Source organism: Cyprinus carpio, chromosome B2 (genome assembly GCF_018340385.1).
Source record: "Cyprinus carpio isolate SPL01 chromosome B2, ASM1834038v1, whole genome shotgun sequence".
Lineage (NCBI taxonomy): Eukaryota > Metazoa > Chordata > Actinopteri > Cypriniformes > Cyprinidae > Cyprinus > Cyprinus carpio.
This window is the reverse complement of record NC_056598.1, coordinates 6,305,000-6,324,307: the sequence shown is the minus strand read 5'-3', so window position 1 is coordinate 6,324,307 and position 19,308 is coordinate 6,305,000. Positions and strand designations below refer to the sequence as shown.

The 19,308-nt window shown below is 37.3% G+C and overlaps 3 protein-coding genes across 3 annotated transcripts; 2 read left to right on the top strand and 1 right to left on the bottom strand.

Annotated features, from left to right (window-relative positions):
• The first annotated feature begins 814 nt into the window (after window positions 1-814).
• Window positions 815-5,285, top strand: zte38 (zebrafish testis-expressed 38). The gene is made up of 12 exons (XM_042717868.1): window positions 815-1,110; window positions 1,780-1,903; window positions 2,000-2,064; window positions 2,821-2,856; window positions 2,946-2,966; window positions 3,066-3,092; window positions 3,492-3,562; window positions 3,768-3,916; window positions 4,073-4,311; window positions 4,401-4,440; window positions 4,829-4,872; window positions 4,959-5,285. Exons 1-12 carry the CDS (start codon window positions 1,060-1,062, stop codon window positions 5,010-5,012), a joined length of 921 nt encoding a protein of 306 aa, XP_042573802.1. The 5' UTR covers window positions 815-1,059; the 3' UTR covers window positions 5,013-5,285.
• A 2-nt stretch (window positions 5,286-5,287) lies between these two features.
• On the bottom strand, window positions 5,288-12,858 carry aldh9a1b (aldehyde dehydrogenase 9 family, member A1b). The gene is made up of 12 exons (XM_042717867.1): window positions 12,734-12,858; window positions 12,223-12,434; window positions 11,919-12,064; window positions 11,680-11,809; window positions 11,080-11,214; window positions 8,685-8,881; window positions 7,579-7,719; window positions 6,618-6,806; window positions 6,441-6,528; window positions 6,186-6,327; window positions 5,956-6,068; window positions 5,288-5,858 (listed from the first exon to the last, which is right to left on the bottom strand). The coding sequence occupies exons 1-12, from the start codon at window positions 12,784-12,786 to the stop codon at window positions 5,764-5,766; spliced, it is 1,641 nt and encodes a 546-aa protein (XP_042573801.1). The 5' UTR covers window positions 12,787-12,858; the 3' UTR covers window positions 5,288-5,763.
• Window positions 12,859-13,420: 562 nt separating this feature from the next.
• LOC109056160 (uridine-cytidine kinase 2-B) lies at window positions 13,421-19,069 on the top strand. Its single transcript, XM_042717866.1, has 7 exons — window positions 13,421-13,605; window positions 15,445-15,604; window positions 15,901-15,997; window positions 16,106-16,248; window positions 17,939-18,036; window positions 18,197-18,245; window positions 18,333-19,069. The coding sequence occupies exons 1-7, from the start codon at window positions 13,501-13,503 to the stop codon at window positions 18,464-18,466; spliced, it is 786 nt and encodes a 261-aa protein (XP_042573800.1). The 5' UTR covers window positions 13,421-13,500; the 3' UTR covers window positions 18,467-19,069.
• The last annotated feature ends 239 nt before the right edge of the window (window positions 19,070-19,308 follow it).

The following is a 19,308-nucleotide window of genomic DNA, read 5'->3' as shown; positions in this document are numbered from 1 at the left end:
AGTATTTGTAGCAATGGCCAACAATACACTGTTTGTGTCAAAATGATTGATTTTTCTTTTATGCCAAAAATCATTAGGACATTAATTAAAAACCATGTTCCTTGAAGTTATTTTGTACATTTCCTACCGTAAATATATCAAAACTTAATTCTTGATTAGTAATATGCAATTCTAAGGACCTAATTTGGACAGATTCCAGATTTTCAAATAGTTGTATCTCGGCCAAATATTGTCCTAACAAACCATACATCAATGGAAAGCTTATTTATTTAGCTTTCAGATTTTTTACTCTTATAATTTTATTTTATATGTATACACACACACACACACACACACACACACACACACACACACACACACACATACATAACTATTTAAAATAACTGCTTTCTATTTCATATAAATGCTGTTCTTTCTATTCATCAAAGAAACCTGAAAAAATTCTACTCAGCTGTTTTCAACATAATAATAATAAACGTTTTTTAGCAGCAAATCAGAATATTAGAATGTGACGGGAGTAATGATGAGAAAAATGAGAAAAATCAAACAGAAAACAGTTATTTTAAATAGTACAAATATTTCAAAATTTTACTGTTATTGCTGTACTTTGATTAAATAAATGCAGGCTTGGTGAGCAGAAAAAACTTTAAAAATATTTAAAAACTTTTGACAGGTAGTATATATGTATATAGTATTGTAGTGTGCATACGTTTGTAGTTATACATAAATACTAGTAAATATTAATCAAGTATTAATAATCTGAAATAATTCACACCCTGTAATCTGTCGAGGTCTCTGTGTTTACCGCCAAATGCGCGCGTGACAGTGACAGGTGTCTGTCGCGCGCGTTTATTCCGCGCCGTAATTTACCTTAAACCGTCATCGCTTTATTCGTTACACGGCACAAATAAACGATAATATTTATCAAATAACACTTTGCTTTACATAAACAACGGCAGATAAGTTAAGTTAATAACGTGCTGAGTTCTCTTTTATAAGCCATAACAGGTTTTGAGGAGATAATTTCTCTGAGGAAGCGAAGTTAACAGTAAAGTTAACATGACCACCAGACAGAAGACGCTAGCTCAGGACAAACAGATGATTGTTGAGGTGAGATACAGAATCAATAACATTCACTATATTTACTTATGTCTTTATCACAATTTTACTGTAGAAAACGACTGTAGTAACAGTGGAATTAAGTTAACGTTACCATGGTCATTTTTCGACTTACGTTAAGTAGCAAATCACTACGGTGGTATCAATTATTAATATATATATATATATATATTATATATATATATATATATATATATATATATATATATATATATATATATATTTAATATATATTAAAGGAATACTAAGACAAAAATGAAAATTTGCTGAATATTTACTCCCCCTCAGGCCATCCAAGATGAGTTTGTTTCTTCATCTCAACAGATTTAAACAGCTAAAAAACATCACAATAATGCTGGTCAGCAAGTGATGTGATGCAAAATTTATGATAAAGAAACCTCTTCATCTTGGATGCCCTAGATTTTCAGCAAATGTTTATTTTTGAGTGAACTAACGTTAACTTACTCCTTCAAGGCCCCAAAATTATAATTTTATTACATGTAATTTTCATGTAGATTATTATTAAAATACTGTGTTCTCAATTACATGTCCCCAGATAAGTATCTGTGTATGTATGTACGTATGTGGATATAGATTTCAAGGCACTAATCTTTGTAAAGCATGGTATTATAAATCAGCTAAGCCCCTGTGTTTCATCAGGCACTGGATACTAAAGCTCAGTCGCTGGTTTTTGTCAAACGCATGGTGGTTATAGCTGTGTCCTCCATCACCTACCTGCGTGGGATATTTCCAGAGGACTCCTACAGATCCAGATACCTGGAAGGTATAAGTATACACACACTGATTTATTAATGGATGAACATCAGGCTGTTTGAAATATCATCAATATCAATCAGTTCTGATGAATGCTGTTCTTCAGATTTGTGTATCAAAGTCCTCAAACAGGATTGTTCATGCCCTGAAGCCCACAAACTCGTCAAATGGTAATTTTATTATATATGTTGTTCTTGTGTAGCAAATTGCTATGTTTGTATTAGTGCTGGGCAACGATTAATCGCATCCAAGATAAAAGATTTTGTTTACATTATATATGTGTGTGGACTGTGTATATTTATTATGTATACTATATAAATACACACACATGCATGTATAGATTTAAAAAAATATAGTAAATACATGTAATTGTATTCAAAATATATATTGTATGTGTGTGTCTTTATATATACATAATAAATACACTGCGTTCCAAATTATTATGCAAGTGACATATCAATAGGATTTCGGTACAATAAAGAGTCTGATTTTGGTTTTGCAAGACATTGTATTCTTTCATACTTTTCATCTTCAGAAAGATCTTTCTTCCTCACGATATTTCATGAGAACTGTGACTTGCTTAATAATGTGGAACAACCTCTTTAAGTAGGGTTTCCATTTACCTAAGAAGACCTGGCAAACTACTGAACAAACCTGTCTCAGACTGATACCAGTTATCTAAAAAGATGTGAAAAACAACACAAACAACAAATCTGACTCTTTATTGTACAGAAAGTCACTTGCATAATAATTTGGAACGCAGTGTATACACATTAAACAAAAACTTTTATTTTGGATGCTATTAATCGTTTCCCAGCACTAGTTTGTATATTCAAATGAGTTCTTGAAAGTATATTTGTAATGCTTCATTGAAGTGTAAAATATAATGCTATAAAAAGTCAATATAACCGTACTTCTGTCCTTCAACTGTTGGGAAGTTTTGATGCATTGGAGAAGAGATATGTAAGTTAAAAGCACCATATTTAGATATACATCTCTGTTTCTCTTTATTTATTTTAAATTATTATTTCATTGATCTTTATATTTTGCAGCTTCAAATGGTGGTCATTGGGGTCAGTTATGCATGTTATCAATTCTATAATACTTTTTTCACAAAAAAACCCACATTATTTACATTTCCTGTTTGTTTTTGTTTGTTTTTTATTCTGCAGGTACACACAAGCCCAGATGACAGTAATGTAAGTCTACAATCTTCCACTGAGTTTTTAGATCAGGGTTTTTGAAACTGTTTTTTTTCAAATATATTTTTTTGTGTTTAAAATCATTTATACTGTGAGGAACTGTGTATGTGAAATATTACACAGTTACAACATTAAATTATTGCCTTTTATATTGTTATCATACTAAAGACAAATTCTAAAGAATATAATTTTTTCAAGAAAATAAATATTTTCTATTAAATTTATCTTAAGGTTTACACTTTTTGGACCCAAATTGAAAGAATGTTAGACGCAAACCTGGAGAGAAACATTTTCAATATATTAGTTGAGGCGAGGATCTAAATTTTAAAAAGTGGACAGTAATAATATAACTTTTCCAAACTGGCTGTTTTGTCTCTTACGTGTCTGTTTTCTCAGCATGTCATTGAGTCCTACCAGTTTAAGTTCAGATACTCAGAGTGTGGACCACAGATGGACATCCTGTGGAGGTGTAGTATTGTACATTGTTTACTGTTTTTACCATATTTTTGATCAAATAAATGCATGAGCATTAAAAAAAAACATTACAAATCTTACTGACTCCACACTTTTGATTGGTAGTGTACACAGCATGGACAGTACATTAATACAAAAACAGTTGAAACCTCCATTCACCTCACACACACTAATCCTTTCCTCTTTTCTTCATTTCAGTAATGTGACTGGGGACACAAGAGTGACCTTGGAGGACACAAAGAAAGCCTCAACGCTCCTCATCAGGAAGCTGTTCCTCCTCATGCAGAATCTAGAGGCTTTGCCCACTGGTGTTTACCTCACTATGAAACTCTACTACTATGATGATGGTACAATATGCTGCCTTTACATCCTTCTGCAGTATGTTAAGAGATGTAGATAAGAACGGTTTCTTCATGACTAGTTCAAACTAGTAATGCTTTTAGGAAAAAATTAATGTGCTTAGTGAAACATCTTAATGACTGGTGTGCTTTTGTCTCAATTTGTCACTCCACCTGAGTATGAGCCACCAGGATTCAAGGCAGGTGTAAATGACAGTCTGTGGTTCGAGGGAACTGCAGTGCACTTCAGAGTGGGCGATATTCAGTCTCGCTTCCACAGCATGAAGTTGCGCGTGACGGCAGCACAGAGCCGGCTTGGGAAGCTACAGGAGGGAGGCCAGTTGAGTGAGAACGACATGGAGATGGAGACACCCTCTCTCACTCGAATCAGAGCAGCAGAAAGGGTATAAAGCAGATGTTATACATGATAAACTTTGATATGCGTTTACCAGACTGGATTCAGATTTTGAAACGTTTCTCTGTCTTGTGACAGGTGACCAGAAACTGTGAGCAGGACCTGCCCTCTGAAGATGGTAAGTACCTGAAACAGCTTTTGTTCAGAAGGTCTCGTCTGACCAGATGTGTCGCACATGTCCTGAAAAGTGAAGCAAAAACATTTTGATCGCCATCTAGTGGCTGGTTGCAGTTTTAGTCAATATTTTTGATGCTATAAAAATGGGATGTGATGTCATGATTGTGTGCTAGCGATTGGGTCTGTGGGAGTTTGGGTGGGACTTTGATGCTGTAACTCCAGCTCACGATCACTACAGTGCAGACTTAGCTCCAACTGAATCACTACTGTGCTGACTCGGGCACCAAATGATGACAGCAGCCATATCTGAGATATTTTGCTTTCACTTTTCTATAATGGAAGGAGGTGGAGACGTGTTTTTACAGTCCTATTGTCTTGACCTTTTGCAGAATCTATCGCACAGTTCAAACAGCCCAAAAAAGCTATAGCAAAGGTAAGGTATTTTTTATTTCTTTATAGAGATAAAAAAAACTGTTTGTTTTTTTTAATTCATTTTTTCCCCATTATATATTTGCACAGAGGAAGTGTGTCCGAAGCAAAGTCACAAGGAGGAAAAAGAAGAAATGCTTTTGAAACCACAAGTTCACATCAGACAAAATGATTTTTTAAAGGGTTTTTGCTAATATATATATTTTAAGTAAATGGAAGTAAAATGTCCTTTTACCAGGTAGAAGTTTAAAAAGTTTTTGACTGGGTAATTAGTTCTGGGGAATTCATCCTCCTCATATTCTAGAATGTATATATTTATTGATTGGACTTACTGTTTGTAGTACAAACGATGTTGAATGCATGACACATCAGCCGCTTGTATGAGTATATACATAAAATAAACAATACTTCACATTACCTTACATGAAATATTCCTTTATAATACACGCTTTTTAGTACAATCATTTTTTTGTCATTAGTTCAAAAATATTACATGCATAGTGTCTCTTCAACTGAATGAATAGGTAAAGCATATATTCACAGCACAAGCATGGTCTGATACACGTGCATGTTAACCAAAATATCCCATTAAACTTTTTAATAATCAAATATAATAATAGTCACTTTAAATGAATACAGTTTACATTCTTTATGCTCATTAAGAATCGCACTATCCTACAGTACAGGCACTTTATTGTGAAATATTCATAGACAGCTCTCATTTAAGTGACAGAAATTATGTTGGCACGCGAAACATGGAGAACATTAATACTTAATAACAGTTTATATTTTAAAAGCCTTGCGTTAGTTTTAAGAGAATGTTGGTAATTGCATTTAAAGATGTTTCTGTAAGATTCAGTCATTGATCTGCAACCAGAATACACCTGGCTCGTGTTCAAAATAGACTGTCCACATCACCCATCTCCACCACCACAGTCTTCAACTGAGTGTAAAATTCAATGGTCACCTGGCCATTTTCTCTGCCAATACCTAAAATCAGGAAAAAGGTCATGTTTAATTTGAGTACAGTGTGTGTTTAATGTTACAGAGCAAACACAGACAGACAAGTAATGTTTGGTAACTCCACCTGAGGCCTTGTATCCTCCAAACGGCACCTCCACAGGGGTGATATTGTAATTGTTGATGAAGCAAGATCCAGCCTGCAGGTTTTCTATAACACGATGAGCTCTCTTAACATCTCTGATGAGTCGGAAACAGACGGGAAAGGAAAATATTAGCAAACAGTATAGCTTTTTTACCTTTATGAAACCTGAAATGTTTGAATGGTAATGAGCATAAAAATCATTTTGACTTTACTTAGTAAAGACTCCTGCAGCCAGACCCAGAGCGCTATCATTGGCTCTCCGAAGAACCTCGTCCTCGGTGTCAAAGGACAGTACTGACATCACAGGCCCAAAGATTTCCTCTCTGACACACGTCATGTCATCCGTGCAGCCGTCTGAAAACAGAACGCGTGAATGAACACACAACACAGACTGCAGGAAAAGAACAGAACAAAAACAGACCATTGAATGTTTCCAAAACACATGACCAACCGTTTTTTCAACTCACCGAGCACACATGGTGTCATGTAGTATCCATTTTTTAGTTTAGGATCTGCTGGGACGAAGGGCTCCCCTCCGCAGAGCACTCTGGCTCCCTATCAGGAAAAAGTAACTACTTTAAACCAAACCATATCATATAGATACAATCATACTACTATGAATATTTTCTGAACAACACTTGTACCTCTTTCTTAGCTTGCTTCACATATCCCAGCACCTTGTCCAGGTGTGGTTTGCTGACCAGAGCTCCCATACGAGTCTCATCCAACAGAGGGTCTCCGATCTGGATGGCTTTAGTTCTCCTGGCCACTTCTTTCAAGAACTGAGGAAGAATTGAGCTTTGCACGAAAACTCTGGTGCCATTGCTGCACACCTACAATTGAGCAATACAAAAAATACATATTCATTAATCATTAGTGTATAAAAATACATATGTTTATGAATATGGAGCTACTGACGAGCATATTTATAGATACACAACACAGGTGACCATAAACAGCATGTGCATCAATGTGAGTGGGTTTTCATAATTAGTGTTCAGTCTGATTGGGCTGATATCACTATAGGATAATTGCAGACAAACTGTTGAAAATAAATGTGTTGAAAGTTTTTAAAAGTTTGGGCTCAGTAACATTTTTTCAACAAAAATGTATACTTTTATACAGCCAGGATGCATTAACTTGATCAGCAGTGAACACACACACACACCGTGAACACACATCCGGATTTATGCTGCGGCGCCCGGGGAGCAGTTGGGGGTTCGGTGCCTTGCTCAAGGGCACCTCAGTCGTGGTATTGCCGGCCCGAGACTCGAACCCACAACCTTAGGGTTAGGACTCAAACTCTCTAACCACTAGGCCACGACTTCCCCGGAGATCAGCATGGCTAGATGCTCTAAAAATACTTTTTATGTGAAACATAAGTTATGATTCACTGAAGAAGGCTTGTTGCCGAAACGTTTGATTGTCGATTGCTCTGTTGCAAAATGAAAATAAATTACAAGAAGATACAGTGAGTGCGGATCCCTTATCTGAAAGTGATGTTACTGATCGATCTACACCCAAAAATTATTTTTTTCATGAATATGAAACAGAAATAGAAAAAGATGCATGTTCATACTTTGACTTGGCTTTCCAGTACAGTACCTGGCCTTGAGACAGGAAGTTGGCCATGAGTGCTCCTCTGACAGCATTTTCAAGGTCAGTGTCCTCAAAGATGATCAGTGGAGATTTACCACCGAGCTCCAGTGTCACTGGTTTGACCCCTCGGGAAGCCATTTCCATTATCTGTTGGGCCAAAACGCGCATTTGAATGAAGGAAGTGCATTCCAGGATAGTTTCCACTACAACTACTTAGTGACTTTCTCAATAGAGCGTACTGTATAATGTCTGGTATAATAAACAAAACTTAGATCAAAGGAATAGTTCACCCCAAAATTAAACTTTTCTGGAAATTTACTCATCCTCGCTGAAGAGTTTGTTTCTTCATCAGAACAGATTTGAAGAAATTTAGCATTACATCACTTGCTCACCAATGTATGCTCTGCAGTGAATGGGTGCCGTCAGAATGAGAGTCCAAACAGCTGATAAGAACATCATAATAATCCAAAAGTAATCCACACCACTCCAGTTAATCAGTTAATAACTTGATTATTACAAACACAGTTTTTCTCTTCACAAATTCATTTAGAATATTTTTAACTTTAAACCATCACTTCTGGCCAAAGTATAAGTCCATAATCGATAATAAATAATGCTTTCTCCAGTGGAAAAAAGTCTATCTCTGTTGTCCTCTTACATCAAAATCCACCTTCATATTTATTAATAACTGTTTTAGACTTCAGATGAGAAAATTTTTTTTTTTTCACTGGAGAAAATAATATTATGAATTGGTTTGAAGTTAAAATATCTTAATCATGAATTTGTTTCTTACAAATATACAGCTTTTCACTTCACAAGCTTGACTAGATCAACTTGATCGATGTACTGGAATAGTGTGGATAATTGTTTTTATCAGTTGTTTGGACTCTCATTCTGACGGCACCCATTCACTGCAGCGTATCAATTTGTGAGAGAGTGATGCAATGTTATATTTCTCCAAATCTGTCCCAATGAAGAAACAATCTCGTCTACATGTTGAATGAATACATTTTCATTTTTGGGTGAACTATTCCTTTAAACCATACAATAAGCAAATTGTTTACGTGAAGAAGTTCTGTGACAACTATTACTATTAGCTCGGGTCGTCTTACTTTCTTGCCTGTGGGCACACTTCCTGTGAAGGAGATCTTTGCCACAGATGGGTGATGACACAGCAGAGAACCCGTCTCCTGTCCGCCCTGCACCACATTGAAGAGGCCCTCAGGAGCCCCAGCCTGTGAATAAATCTCGGCCAGCAGCACTGCAGTCACGGGGGTCACCGGTGACGGCTTGAACACCATAGAGTTGCCTACAATTGAATCGTAATAGAAGACTGTGAATGGAGAGTATTAAGATAATCATTTCAGGCACAGATCTAGGACAGACCGAGAGTGAACAAAGAGGATATTAAACAAATAAAGTTCTTCACCAGGATTAGGGTCTAAGATTATGTTTTATAGTGCACCAGGTGAATCATTCATGTCTGTAACAGGACGTGTTATGTTGTGCCATAATTTAAGTTAAGGTTATCATCTTGTAATTTTTAGGCAAAATATCTTCTGGTGAAAGACAGACTTCTCTTGTTAATGCATTTTAATGTGGCTTCATGAGTAAACAGTTCAAATTGTACACATATTGAATAATCAAAAACTAAATGTGGGTCACATTGCATTCAGCTGGTACTTTTTTCTTTTTAAAAGAAATATCTTTAATTATGTATTTCTTTCACTAGGGGAAAAAAAAATCTAAATCTAAATTTTTTAGCCAGGGGCCTCTGGTTGAGTTAACATGGAATGACCCTTGTAGCATTTAAATTGATTTATTTTATATGACTATTATTTCATTTGAATTAGTTTGAGAAAATAATATCAAATTGTATTATTATCCATTTATATCAGTGGATACCTATATTTAAGGAATATGTTCTGTGATTCCAGTGTTCTAAAACACACTTACATAAAATATATACAGGTGCATCTCAATAAATTAGAAAGTTCATTTATTTCAGTAATTCAACTCAAATTGTGAAACTCGTGTATTAAATAAACTCAATGGACATAGACTGAAGTAGTTTAAGTCTTTGGTTCTTTTAATTGTGATGATTTAGGCTCACATTTAACAAAAACCCACCAAATCACTATCTCAACAAATTAGAATACTTCATAAGAACAATAAAAAAAACAACAACATTTTTTGTGAATTGTTGGCCTTCTGGAAAGTATGTTCATTTACTGTACATGTACTCAATACTTGGTAGGGGCTCCTTTTACTTTAATTACTGCCTCAATTCAGCGTGACATGGAGGTGATCAGTTTGTGGCACTGCTGAGGTGGTATGGAAGCCCAGGTTTCTTTGACAGTGGCCTTCAGCTCATCTGCATTTTTTGGTCTCATTTTTCTCTTGACAATACCCCATAGATTCTCTCTGGGGTTCAGGTCTGGCGAGTTTGCTGGCCAGTCAAGCACACCAACACCATAGTCATTTAACAAACTTTTGGTGCTTTTGGCAGTGTGGACAGGTGCCAAATCCTGCTGGAAAATGAAATCAGCATCTTCAAAAAACTGGTCAGCAGAAGGAAGCACGAAGTGCTCCAAAATTTCTTGGTAAACGGGTGCAGTGACTTTGGTTTTCAAAAAACACAATGGACCAACACCAGCAGATGACATTACACCCCAAATCATAACAGACTGTGGAAACTTAACACTGGACTTCAAGCAACTTGGGCTATGAGCTTCTCCACCCTTCCTCCAGACTCTAGGACCTTGGTTTCCAAATGAAATACAAAACTTGCTCTCATATGAAAAGAGGACTTTGGAGCACTGGGCAACAGTCCAGTTCTTCTTCTCCTTAGCCCAGGTAAGACACCTCAGGAGTGGCTTAACAAGAGGAATAAGACAACTGTAGCCAAATTCCTTGACACGTCTGTGTGTGGAGGCTCTTGATGCCTTGACCCCAGCCCCAGTCCATTCCTTGTGAAGTTCATTCAAATTCTTGAATCGATTTTGCTTGACAATCCTCGTAAGTCTGCCGTTCTCTCGGTTGGTTGTGCATCTTTTTCCTTCCACTCAACTTTCTGATAACATGCTTGGATACAGCACTCTTGGCAATGAATGTTTGTGGCTTACCCTCCTTGTGAAGATCAGATCAGCAGTCTTCCCCATGATTGTGTAGCCTAGTGAACCAAACTGAGAGACCATTTTGAAGGCTCAGGAAACCTTCGCAGGTGTTTTGAATTAACTAACTGACATGCAACTAAATACAAACTAATTTATATATATTAATAATTGGTTTTTTGTTAGTTAAATGTAAGCCAAAATCATCACAATTAAAAGAACCAAAGACTTAAACTACTTCAGTCTGTGTGCACTGAATTTATTTAATACACAAGTTTCTCAATTTGAGTTGAATTACTGAAATAAATGAACTTTTCCACGACATTCTAATTTATTGAGATGCACAGAAAGAAAGAAAGAAAGAAAGAAAGAAAGACAGATATAGAACACGTACCACAAGCGATGGCTGGGGCAGATTTCCAGGCTGCAATCTGAAAGGGGTAGTTCCAGGCTCCTATTCCCACACACACACCGAGCGGCTCCCGACGTGTGTAAGCAAACGAACCTCCTGGCAGCTGAACATGCTGACCTGAGAAAGAATAGCCCAAACACACCTGTGTAGTCCTACGTTAACATAACTATCATTTTAATTTTAATTGTATGTTCACTACCAGTCAAACGTTTGTAATAATTAAGATTTAAGAAAGAAGTCTCTTATGCTTATCAAGGATGCATTTATTGGATAACAAAAAAAATTCAACAAAAACTGAAATATTACTTTTAAAAGAAATGTTTTCTACTTGAATGTATTTTAAAATGTGAACAAATTTGTATTTTCAGCATCAGTGTCACATGATCCTTCAGAAATCATTCTAATATTCTGATTTGCTGTCCAGTTATCAATTATTATTAATGCATTTTTTAAAAAATCTTAATTATAACGAACTCTGGACTGGCAGTGTCTTTTTTTTTTATTTTTTTTTTTTTTTTAGTAATGAAGTTTTAAAATGTGGTACTGTATTATATGAGAATGCTCAACGGCAAAACATCTCACCTGAAAGAGTGGTGGCTTGTCCTGCAAAATACTCAATGCACAGTCTGGCTGAATCCACATCTAAGCGGGCTTCGGTGATGGACTTGCCATTGTTGACGACCTCTATCTCAGCAATCTCCTCTCTTCTCTTCTATTCTCAGCAACAGAAGTAACTGAAAAGATCAGACTCAACACGACTTGAATCAATGCAGCACTGTTTTGTAATGTGTTAGGATGCCTAATCAATGACTCCGGTCTACCTCAATGAGTCTGGCCGCCTCTAGCATGACTCTGGCTCTTTCCATGCCTGCCAGTTTACTCCACACTGTAAAAGCAGCGCTGGCGCTCCTGACAGCTGCATCAACATCTGCGGCACCACAAGCTTGTAGCTGGCACAAGACACGGCCTACAAAGATCCGAGATGATAATGTCTTTTCATAGAACAACACGGTGTATTGAGGAACTCAGTGGAAGCCAGATGTGACTGTAATCATCTGATGGGGCAAAGTCTGATTGATTGGGCAATGCTTAGAAGGGGTGAAATTAGTTTGAGAAACACATTACCAGTTGCAGGCTCATATACGGGTTCGGATTTGGTTTCCACATCTTTAAGGCTCACTCGGCCACCACTCCAGAAGTTAAGTGAATCTATGATATGAAGGCTTCCTGAGGATATGCTCCTGGTCCCGGTGTAGTACAGGGCCCCACAGAGACCCTGGGTCCGGAGAGAGCTCAGCAGGGCCATCTTCAAATGCCTAACACTGAACTTTGATCCCCTGGACGAGTGTCAACAAACCAGATCCTCTCAGATTTTGCACCAAAACATAGTGTTACAGCAATAAAAATACAACAGTCAAGCATAAATTAGAAGAGATTTAAAATAAAAGTTAAGAGTATTTGTATATATACAAGTCCATGACTATGTTATTTCTACAAAAGCCTGTAAGAGTCTAAAGCAACAACTTTGGCCGTCCGCTTAAATGCAGCCTACCACATAGCAAGTGTTGCATTCAAGACTGAAAATACTAACGCTAGTGAGAAAGGTTTCGCAGTGACAGACGTGCACTTTACTCACCTCCTGCTGCTGAAAGTCTGAAGAAAAACACGATTTCGGATCAGTCCAGCCATGTTCGAGCATTCTAGGGCGGGGCTTATACGCGAGAGCGACTCTCATTGGCTTCTTCTTGATGATGTCATCTGACGATTCCGAAAAATTAAATGTAGAAAATTTTTTAAAAATGTTAAAAATTACATAAAATATATGCAGTGAACCTTATTGTTTCTAAATATGTTGATGCTGACAGTACCTGCTTATTCTGTAAATTTGCTATCACTGCGAAACAAACCTAATAGAATGTTATTATGGTAATACATATGATAAATCACTGGAACATGTTATAATATAACATATAATTAATTATATATATATATATATATATTATATATATATATATATATATATATATATATATATATATATATATATATTTATATATATAGGGTAGATGTTCATACAGGGATAGCGTAAATTCCCTGTCAATAAACCTACCATTTTGACCTACTTTTCCACATATTTTAATTGAGAATTGAGTCAAAATGTTTGTCTTTTCACATTAATTTGGACACATTGGGACTTGTATTCAGAGATATATGAATATATTCATTTATTATTTTTTATTATTATTTTCTTTGAGGAAAGAGCAGTGAGTGGGACAGTAGGAGGAGCGCTGAGAGAGAGAGAGAGAGAGAGAGAGAGAGAGAGAGAGAGAGAGAGAGAGAGAGAGAGAGAGAGTGTGTGTATTATTAGAATAGCGACACACACTCTTGTGCTCCACTGCAAGCATGGCTGGCGACAGTGAAACACATCTGAAGGACAGAACGGAGAACGAACACAACACCCGACAGCCGTTCCTCATCGGTGTGGCTGGAGGCACCGCCAGCGGAAAGGTTTGAGCTTTACGAGTGCTCGTCAGTAACCGGTCATGTAACGTTAGGTTAACGGGGGTTTTCTGTGACGCCGGTGCCTCTAGCGACCGCGTGGCTCTAACCAGCTCATAACACAAGATTTAAGAAATACAACATACGGGGTTTTAAAATGTATTCACACGCCCATATCTCTTATAGGTCAAAATCGATACATTTAATTTAAAACCTTTAAACATTTTTGTAATTTGTAAATCTTTTGTTTCATAACTGGAAACAGTAAGATAACTTAAAAAACGCGGAATTAATTTTAAACTTGGAGTAACCGACACGTCATATTTTTCATTATTCCATTAGGATTTGTTCAGAATCGTTGTAAATGTCGACAACGTCATGTTTGAGCTCCACGTGGCGCTGCGTTTAGAATCACCGCGTGTCCTGTTGTCGTGTATTTGCTTGCAAGCGACCTCGAATGTCTACATCAGAAGTTTACTTATGTTTATTAGTTGCCATGCTGGTTTAAAAGAGGTGTGTTGTAGCTGTTAAAAATTAAGTGGGGAAAAAAAGTGCCACTTCCTTCCATGTAGGCGAAGGAAAGTTGCGGGCCGTGACGTCATAACCGCGGAGGATGTTTACACTGACGCCACGACCCCGTTTTAGTAACAAGCGTTCATTAAACTTCCGCTGACCCTAATGTACAGGAAACTCCGCTAACACCGCTTAACGATTACCACTGAGCTTGTGAAAAAAACTAGTTGGCAAATTAAACCATGCTATTACTGTTAAAATAGGGTTTCTTTATGCTCATTGGCTCTGAAGCGCGGAATTCTGAGCCCAGATTTTAATTGCACACAGTGGAGGAGATTTCCTTACATGGGATACGTGACCCACCCCACGCTCCTCCACCGCGCCAGAGTTACAGCACATGTCTGTAGAGACACTAGTGGGAACAGTCTCCTTTGTCTATAGTACAAGTTAGAATGATGGTTTGCCAAAAAAAAAAACAATTAATTCATCATTTGCTCCCCTTTTTCATGTTAAAGATATTTTGAAGAATGTTTGTAGTCAAATAGTGTTGTGTTTGTGCCCACTGACTTCCATTGTGTGGACTACAAACACTAAGAAAGTCATACAGGTTTGGATCAACATGAGGACAAGTAAATGACAAGGTTTTTAAGCCTGGCATATAAAATGATTTTATTTTATTTTTTTATCTAGTTAATTGAATCTTTAGACAGATTATTTAAAAACATGCATATGTGGGAGTATCATATTTGATGCACCGGGCCTTTAGGGCTCGTGTAATATGATATAAGAGAATATGGAGCTCAGACTACTTGCATAAAATGCATATGAATATCAGTTTTATCTCCCAATGATATGCCTTCGTAAGATTAGTTTTGTGATCGGATCTCTGTAGTTTTAATATTGTGGGGTAAAACAATGCAATTATGATTGAGAGATGTACAAAAACATTCCTCAGAAGCCTTATGTATCATATTTGATACCGATTTTAACATGATTATTCTAAATAATGACATGGATTTTTTGCAGTCCAGTAAGTGTTCATCTTAAATTCATAAGAAATCAGTGAAGATTTCACAGCACAAATACTTGGACCACGACCTGAAGGGGAACGTTTCGTTGGAATTATATTGAAAGGCCTTTTATAGAAGGAATGTAGTAGATTGTGTAAAACAGGTTTTACAAGTTTGGATCATGTTGATAATTTAGAGGGCTTAGAAGTTGTGTCTCAAAAATGATTTATAAGTTAATTAACGCAACCACTGTGGCTTTAGCTTGTGTATATCTCCGCTGGGGGGTTAAGCACTTACTAAGTGGTTTTGGGTCCTCTCCTCTCAGTCTTCAGTATGTGAGAAGATCATGGAGCTGCTGGGCCAGAATAAGATTGACCGTCACCAGCGGCAGGTGGTCATCCTCAGTCAAGACAGCTTTTACAGGGAGCTCACACCTGAACAGAAAGCCAAAGCGCTCAGGGGCCAGTTCAACTTCGATCACCCAGGTACTTTAATGTCTGAGGGTTGTTAAAGAAGTCAGAAGTTGACTCAGAAGTTAGAATATACTCATTTATTACTTATATTCATGGAATGGGGGAAAAAAAACAAACAGCCCACATGGTCACTACACATGTGTTTTGTCAGTCTTCAATTTTAGTTCCGTCCTTACACAAAAATATCATATGGTTTCTGAAGACACGTGTCATGTGGACATTCCTTTTAAAGATCAAAATGTAATTTTTTCTTTTGAATAGTTTCTTATAGAGGATAATCTGTTTATCAGTGTTTCCATCATTGGCAGATGCTTTCGACAATGAGCTGGTCATGAAGACTCTGCGTGACATCATTCAGGGGGAGACCGTGCACATCCCAGTTTATGACTTTGTTACCCATTCCAGGTCAGCGCTGCTCTATCTCTCTCTTCACAAGTTGCTATTTTGGGCGTTCTGAAGGGTGAACCACTGTTGGACGTATTATGAATCCTATGTTCTGCACACCTCTTACAGGAAAGCTGAGTTTGTGACCGTGTATCCAGCAGATGTGGTTCTCTTTGAGGGGATTCTCATGTTCTACTCGCAAGAGATTCGAGATTTGTTCCAAATGAAGCTGTTTGTGGACACAGACCCAGACACACGCCTCTCGCGAAGAGGTAGATGACCTGACTGACATTCTCACTTGCAATATGGTTTAAGTAGTGCTTTTTGTCTTTGTTTTCCTAAGTAGAGTAGCTCTATGAGCTTTGCTGATGATAATGCGTGATTTCCTCTGGGTTTTCAGGTTCATTATCATTACCTGAAACTAGAAAAAAAATTGTTAAATAGAAATGAATGCAAATAAGTTTTACATTTTGCTGCATTCCAAAGTTTGAACTGACCTGTGCATTTTTATCAATGCCAGTTACCAACTACAGGTGTGTAGTGCTGCAGGAAAGTTATTGCAGGAGTTATTTATTATACTGAATTTGTTTTTAAATAAGAAAACACAGAGCATCATGTCATATTATGACCAGTGCAGTATTTAAAGAAATTTTGTGTGCTCTAGTGTGACCACATTATGCTAAAAAAAAAAAAAAAAATTACAAAAAATGGGTAGGTTGCCTTAGGAGCTAGATGAAATTAAGTAAGTTTAAGTACTAAAAGTGAAAAATATTATAATAGAAGAAAGAAAAAAGAAAAAAGGACCTGGAGATGTGGGGAGCGAGTTCAGCTTCCTGACAGCCTGATGGATGAAGCTGTCCTTCAGTCTGCTGGTCCTGGCCTGGAGACTCCGCAGTCTCCTACCTGATGGCAGCAGACTGAAGAAGCTGTGTGACGGGTGTGTGGGGTCACCTGCGATGCAGAGGGCTTTGCGAGTGAGACAGGTTCTGTAAATTTCATGGAGGGAGGGGAGAGAGACACCAATGATCTTCTCAGCTGCTCTCACTATGCTGCTCTCATTAAATGGATACTCCACCCAAAAATGAAAATTTTGTCATTAATCACTTACCCCCATGTCGTTCCAAACCTGTAAACGCTCCGTTCATATTCGGAACATAATTTAAGATATTTTGGATGAAAACCGGGAGGCCTGTGACTGTCCCATAGACTGCCAAGTAAATAACAGTGTCAAGGTCCAGAAAAGGTATGAAAGTCGTCGTCAGAACACTCCATCTGCCATCAGACATGCAATCTGGGTTATATGAAGCAACGGGAACACTTTTTGTAAGCGAAGAAAACAAAAAATAACGACTTTAGACCATATCCTCTTCTGTATCATCCGTGCCACAAGGATGCACTGTTTCTACGTGTATTTAGCTTCGATCTGAAAGAAAACAGCATCCTTGTGGCACGGATGATACAGAAGAGCATACGGTGATATGGAGAGACACAGAGGAGACTGTTGACAAAGGAAATGTTGAATAAAGTTATTTTTATTTTCTTCGCTTACAAAAAGTGTTCCCGTTGCTTCATATAACCCAGATTGCATGTCTGATGGCAGATGGAGTATTCTGACGATGACTTTCATACCTTTTAAGGACCTTGACACTGTTATTTACTTGGCAGTCTATGGGACAGTCACAGGCCTCCCGGTTTTCATTTTAGGGTGGAGTATCCCTTTAAGTTAAATTTATCTAACTTTTTGTATGTATTTTACATGTATGAAGATTATTAAATAATTTAATGAGATAAAGTACCATTCATTTGTATGTAATATGCTTGATTATTTAAAAGTTCTTTATTTATGTAATTTATAAAACACTTTTGCACTGAACTTCTGGCAATAATAGCTTTATTGAGGTACAATGAGCGTGAAGGTTTGTTTAAATAAATAGTAACTGTGTGTTTTCTTGTTTCTATCAGTGTTGCGGGACATAAGTGAGAGAGGGAGAGAGTTGGAGCAGGTTCTGAACCAGTACATCAACTTTGTGAAGCCAGCCTTTGAGGAGTTCTGTCTTCCTGTGAGTATCCTTACGAACGAAACCTCACGTCTCTATTATTATAGCTGCTTTTAACTGTACTATATTGTCAGAAAAAGTATCACATATACTGATTTGACACATTCCATCTGCTTCCTCGCTGTGACTTCATTCAAATGATCTTGAACATTTATATTTGCAGACCAAAAAGTATGCAGACGTGATCATCCCCCGAGGAGCAGACAATCTCGGTGAGGCAGCAGGCCGCTAGTTATTTGATATGAAATGCACACTGGAGAGATTTAACTTGATGTACTTTTATCTCCCTTTCTCTTTAGTGGCTATTAATCTGATTGTGCAGCATATTCAGGATATCCTGAACGGAGGATTCACCAAACGACAGAACGGTTTTCAGAACGGCCACGGAACCCCCAGACAGAGACGGCCGTCTGAGTCGAGTCGACCTCACTGACCTCACTTTGGCCCTTCCCTCCATTGAGGAGAGGGCGAGACTGAATAATAACAGTGTGCATCCCATTCATCCAATGACAATGAAGGGATGCAGGAGCTGAAATGCCTTTGTTACAGTCACTATTATTTGCATTTTGCATTTGAAATGTTGTTGTTGTGGATGTTACAGGGTTTTGAAAGTGCTGTATGTTGTTTTTTTGGAAGGTTTGATTGCACGCTCAGCCTGTCCTGTCAGCTTTCTAAGCTACTCCGAAAATAAATGAAACGTTTGGAAAGTTTTGTTCCGACTGGAAGTAGAGACAACTTTGATTACAGTGCTATTTGCATACATACTTGAAGTCAGAGCTCAGGTTGGGTGGGTTGTTCCGTCCACAAAAGAAAATACCCGAGTACCTCATATCTGAGGCCCTTTTATGTGTGATTTTGTAATGATGTCAACATTAGCGTTTTATAGTTGTTTTATTTTTTTTGTAGCTTTCTAGTTGAATCGCAATGTTGTTGTGGTTCTTACAATTATAGTGTTTTGTACATATGACACATTGTGTCATGTTTTGTTGACTATATTTACAGTTTTACAAGTAACTGTGCTTCTTTTTGACCGCAATATCTCATTCTCAGTGTGCGTAGAGAGTATTTTACCCTAATTCTACCTGACCCCCAATTACTACTATCCTCAGATACAATCAGGGAATACATTAAATACCTCAAACACATTTAATGTTACCACTAGAAAAATGATTACTTGAATTACACTTATTTTAGTAACCTTGTGCATACCACTTAAATAAGTCTGTGTTTACACTTTCCCTCTCGTGCCTCTCTGGCACGCATTTTTCATTGGAT

Bases quoted from the DNA above. Each gene is read 5' to 3' on its own strand.
- zte38 (XM_042717868.1), top strand. From the start codon at position 1,060: ATGACCACCAGACAGAAGACGCTAGCTCAGGACAAACAGATGATTGTT. The intron at 1,904-1,999 runs GTATAAGTATAC...GCTGTTCTTCAG, and splicing joins CAGATCCAGATACCTGGAAG to ATTTGTGTATCAAAGTCCTC. The intron at 3,917-4,072 runs GTACAATATGCT...TGTCTCAATTTG, and splicing joins ACTCTACTACTATGATGATG to TCACTCCACCTGAGTATGAG.
- aldh9a1b (XM_042717867.1), bottom strand. From the start codon at position 12,786: ATGGCTGGACTGATCCGAAATCGTGTTTTTCTTCAGACTTTCAGCAGC. The intron at 11,810-11,918 runs GTAGACCGGAGT...TGCTGAGAATAG, and splicing joins AGGCGGCCAGACTCATTGAG to AAGAGAAGAGAGGAGATTGC. The intron at 6,069-6,185 runs GTAAAGTCAAAA...CCGACTCATCAG, and splicing joins GCTGCAGGAGTCTTTACTAA to AGATGTTAAGAGAGCTCATC.
- LOC109056160 (XM_042717866.1), top strand. From the start codon at position 13,501: ATGGCTGGCGACAGTGAAACACATCTGAAGGACAGAACGGAGAACGAA. The intron at 15,998-16,105 runs GTCAGCGCTGCT...CACCTCTTACAG, and splicing joins GACTTTGTTACCCATTCCAG to GAAAGCTGAGTTTGTGACCG. The intron at 18,246-18,332 runs GTGAGGCAGCAG...CTTTCTCTTTAG, and splicing joins CCGAGGAGCAGACAATCTCG to TGGCTATTAATCTGATTGTG.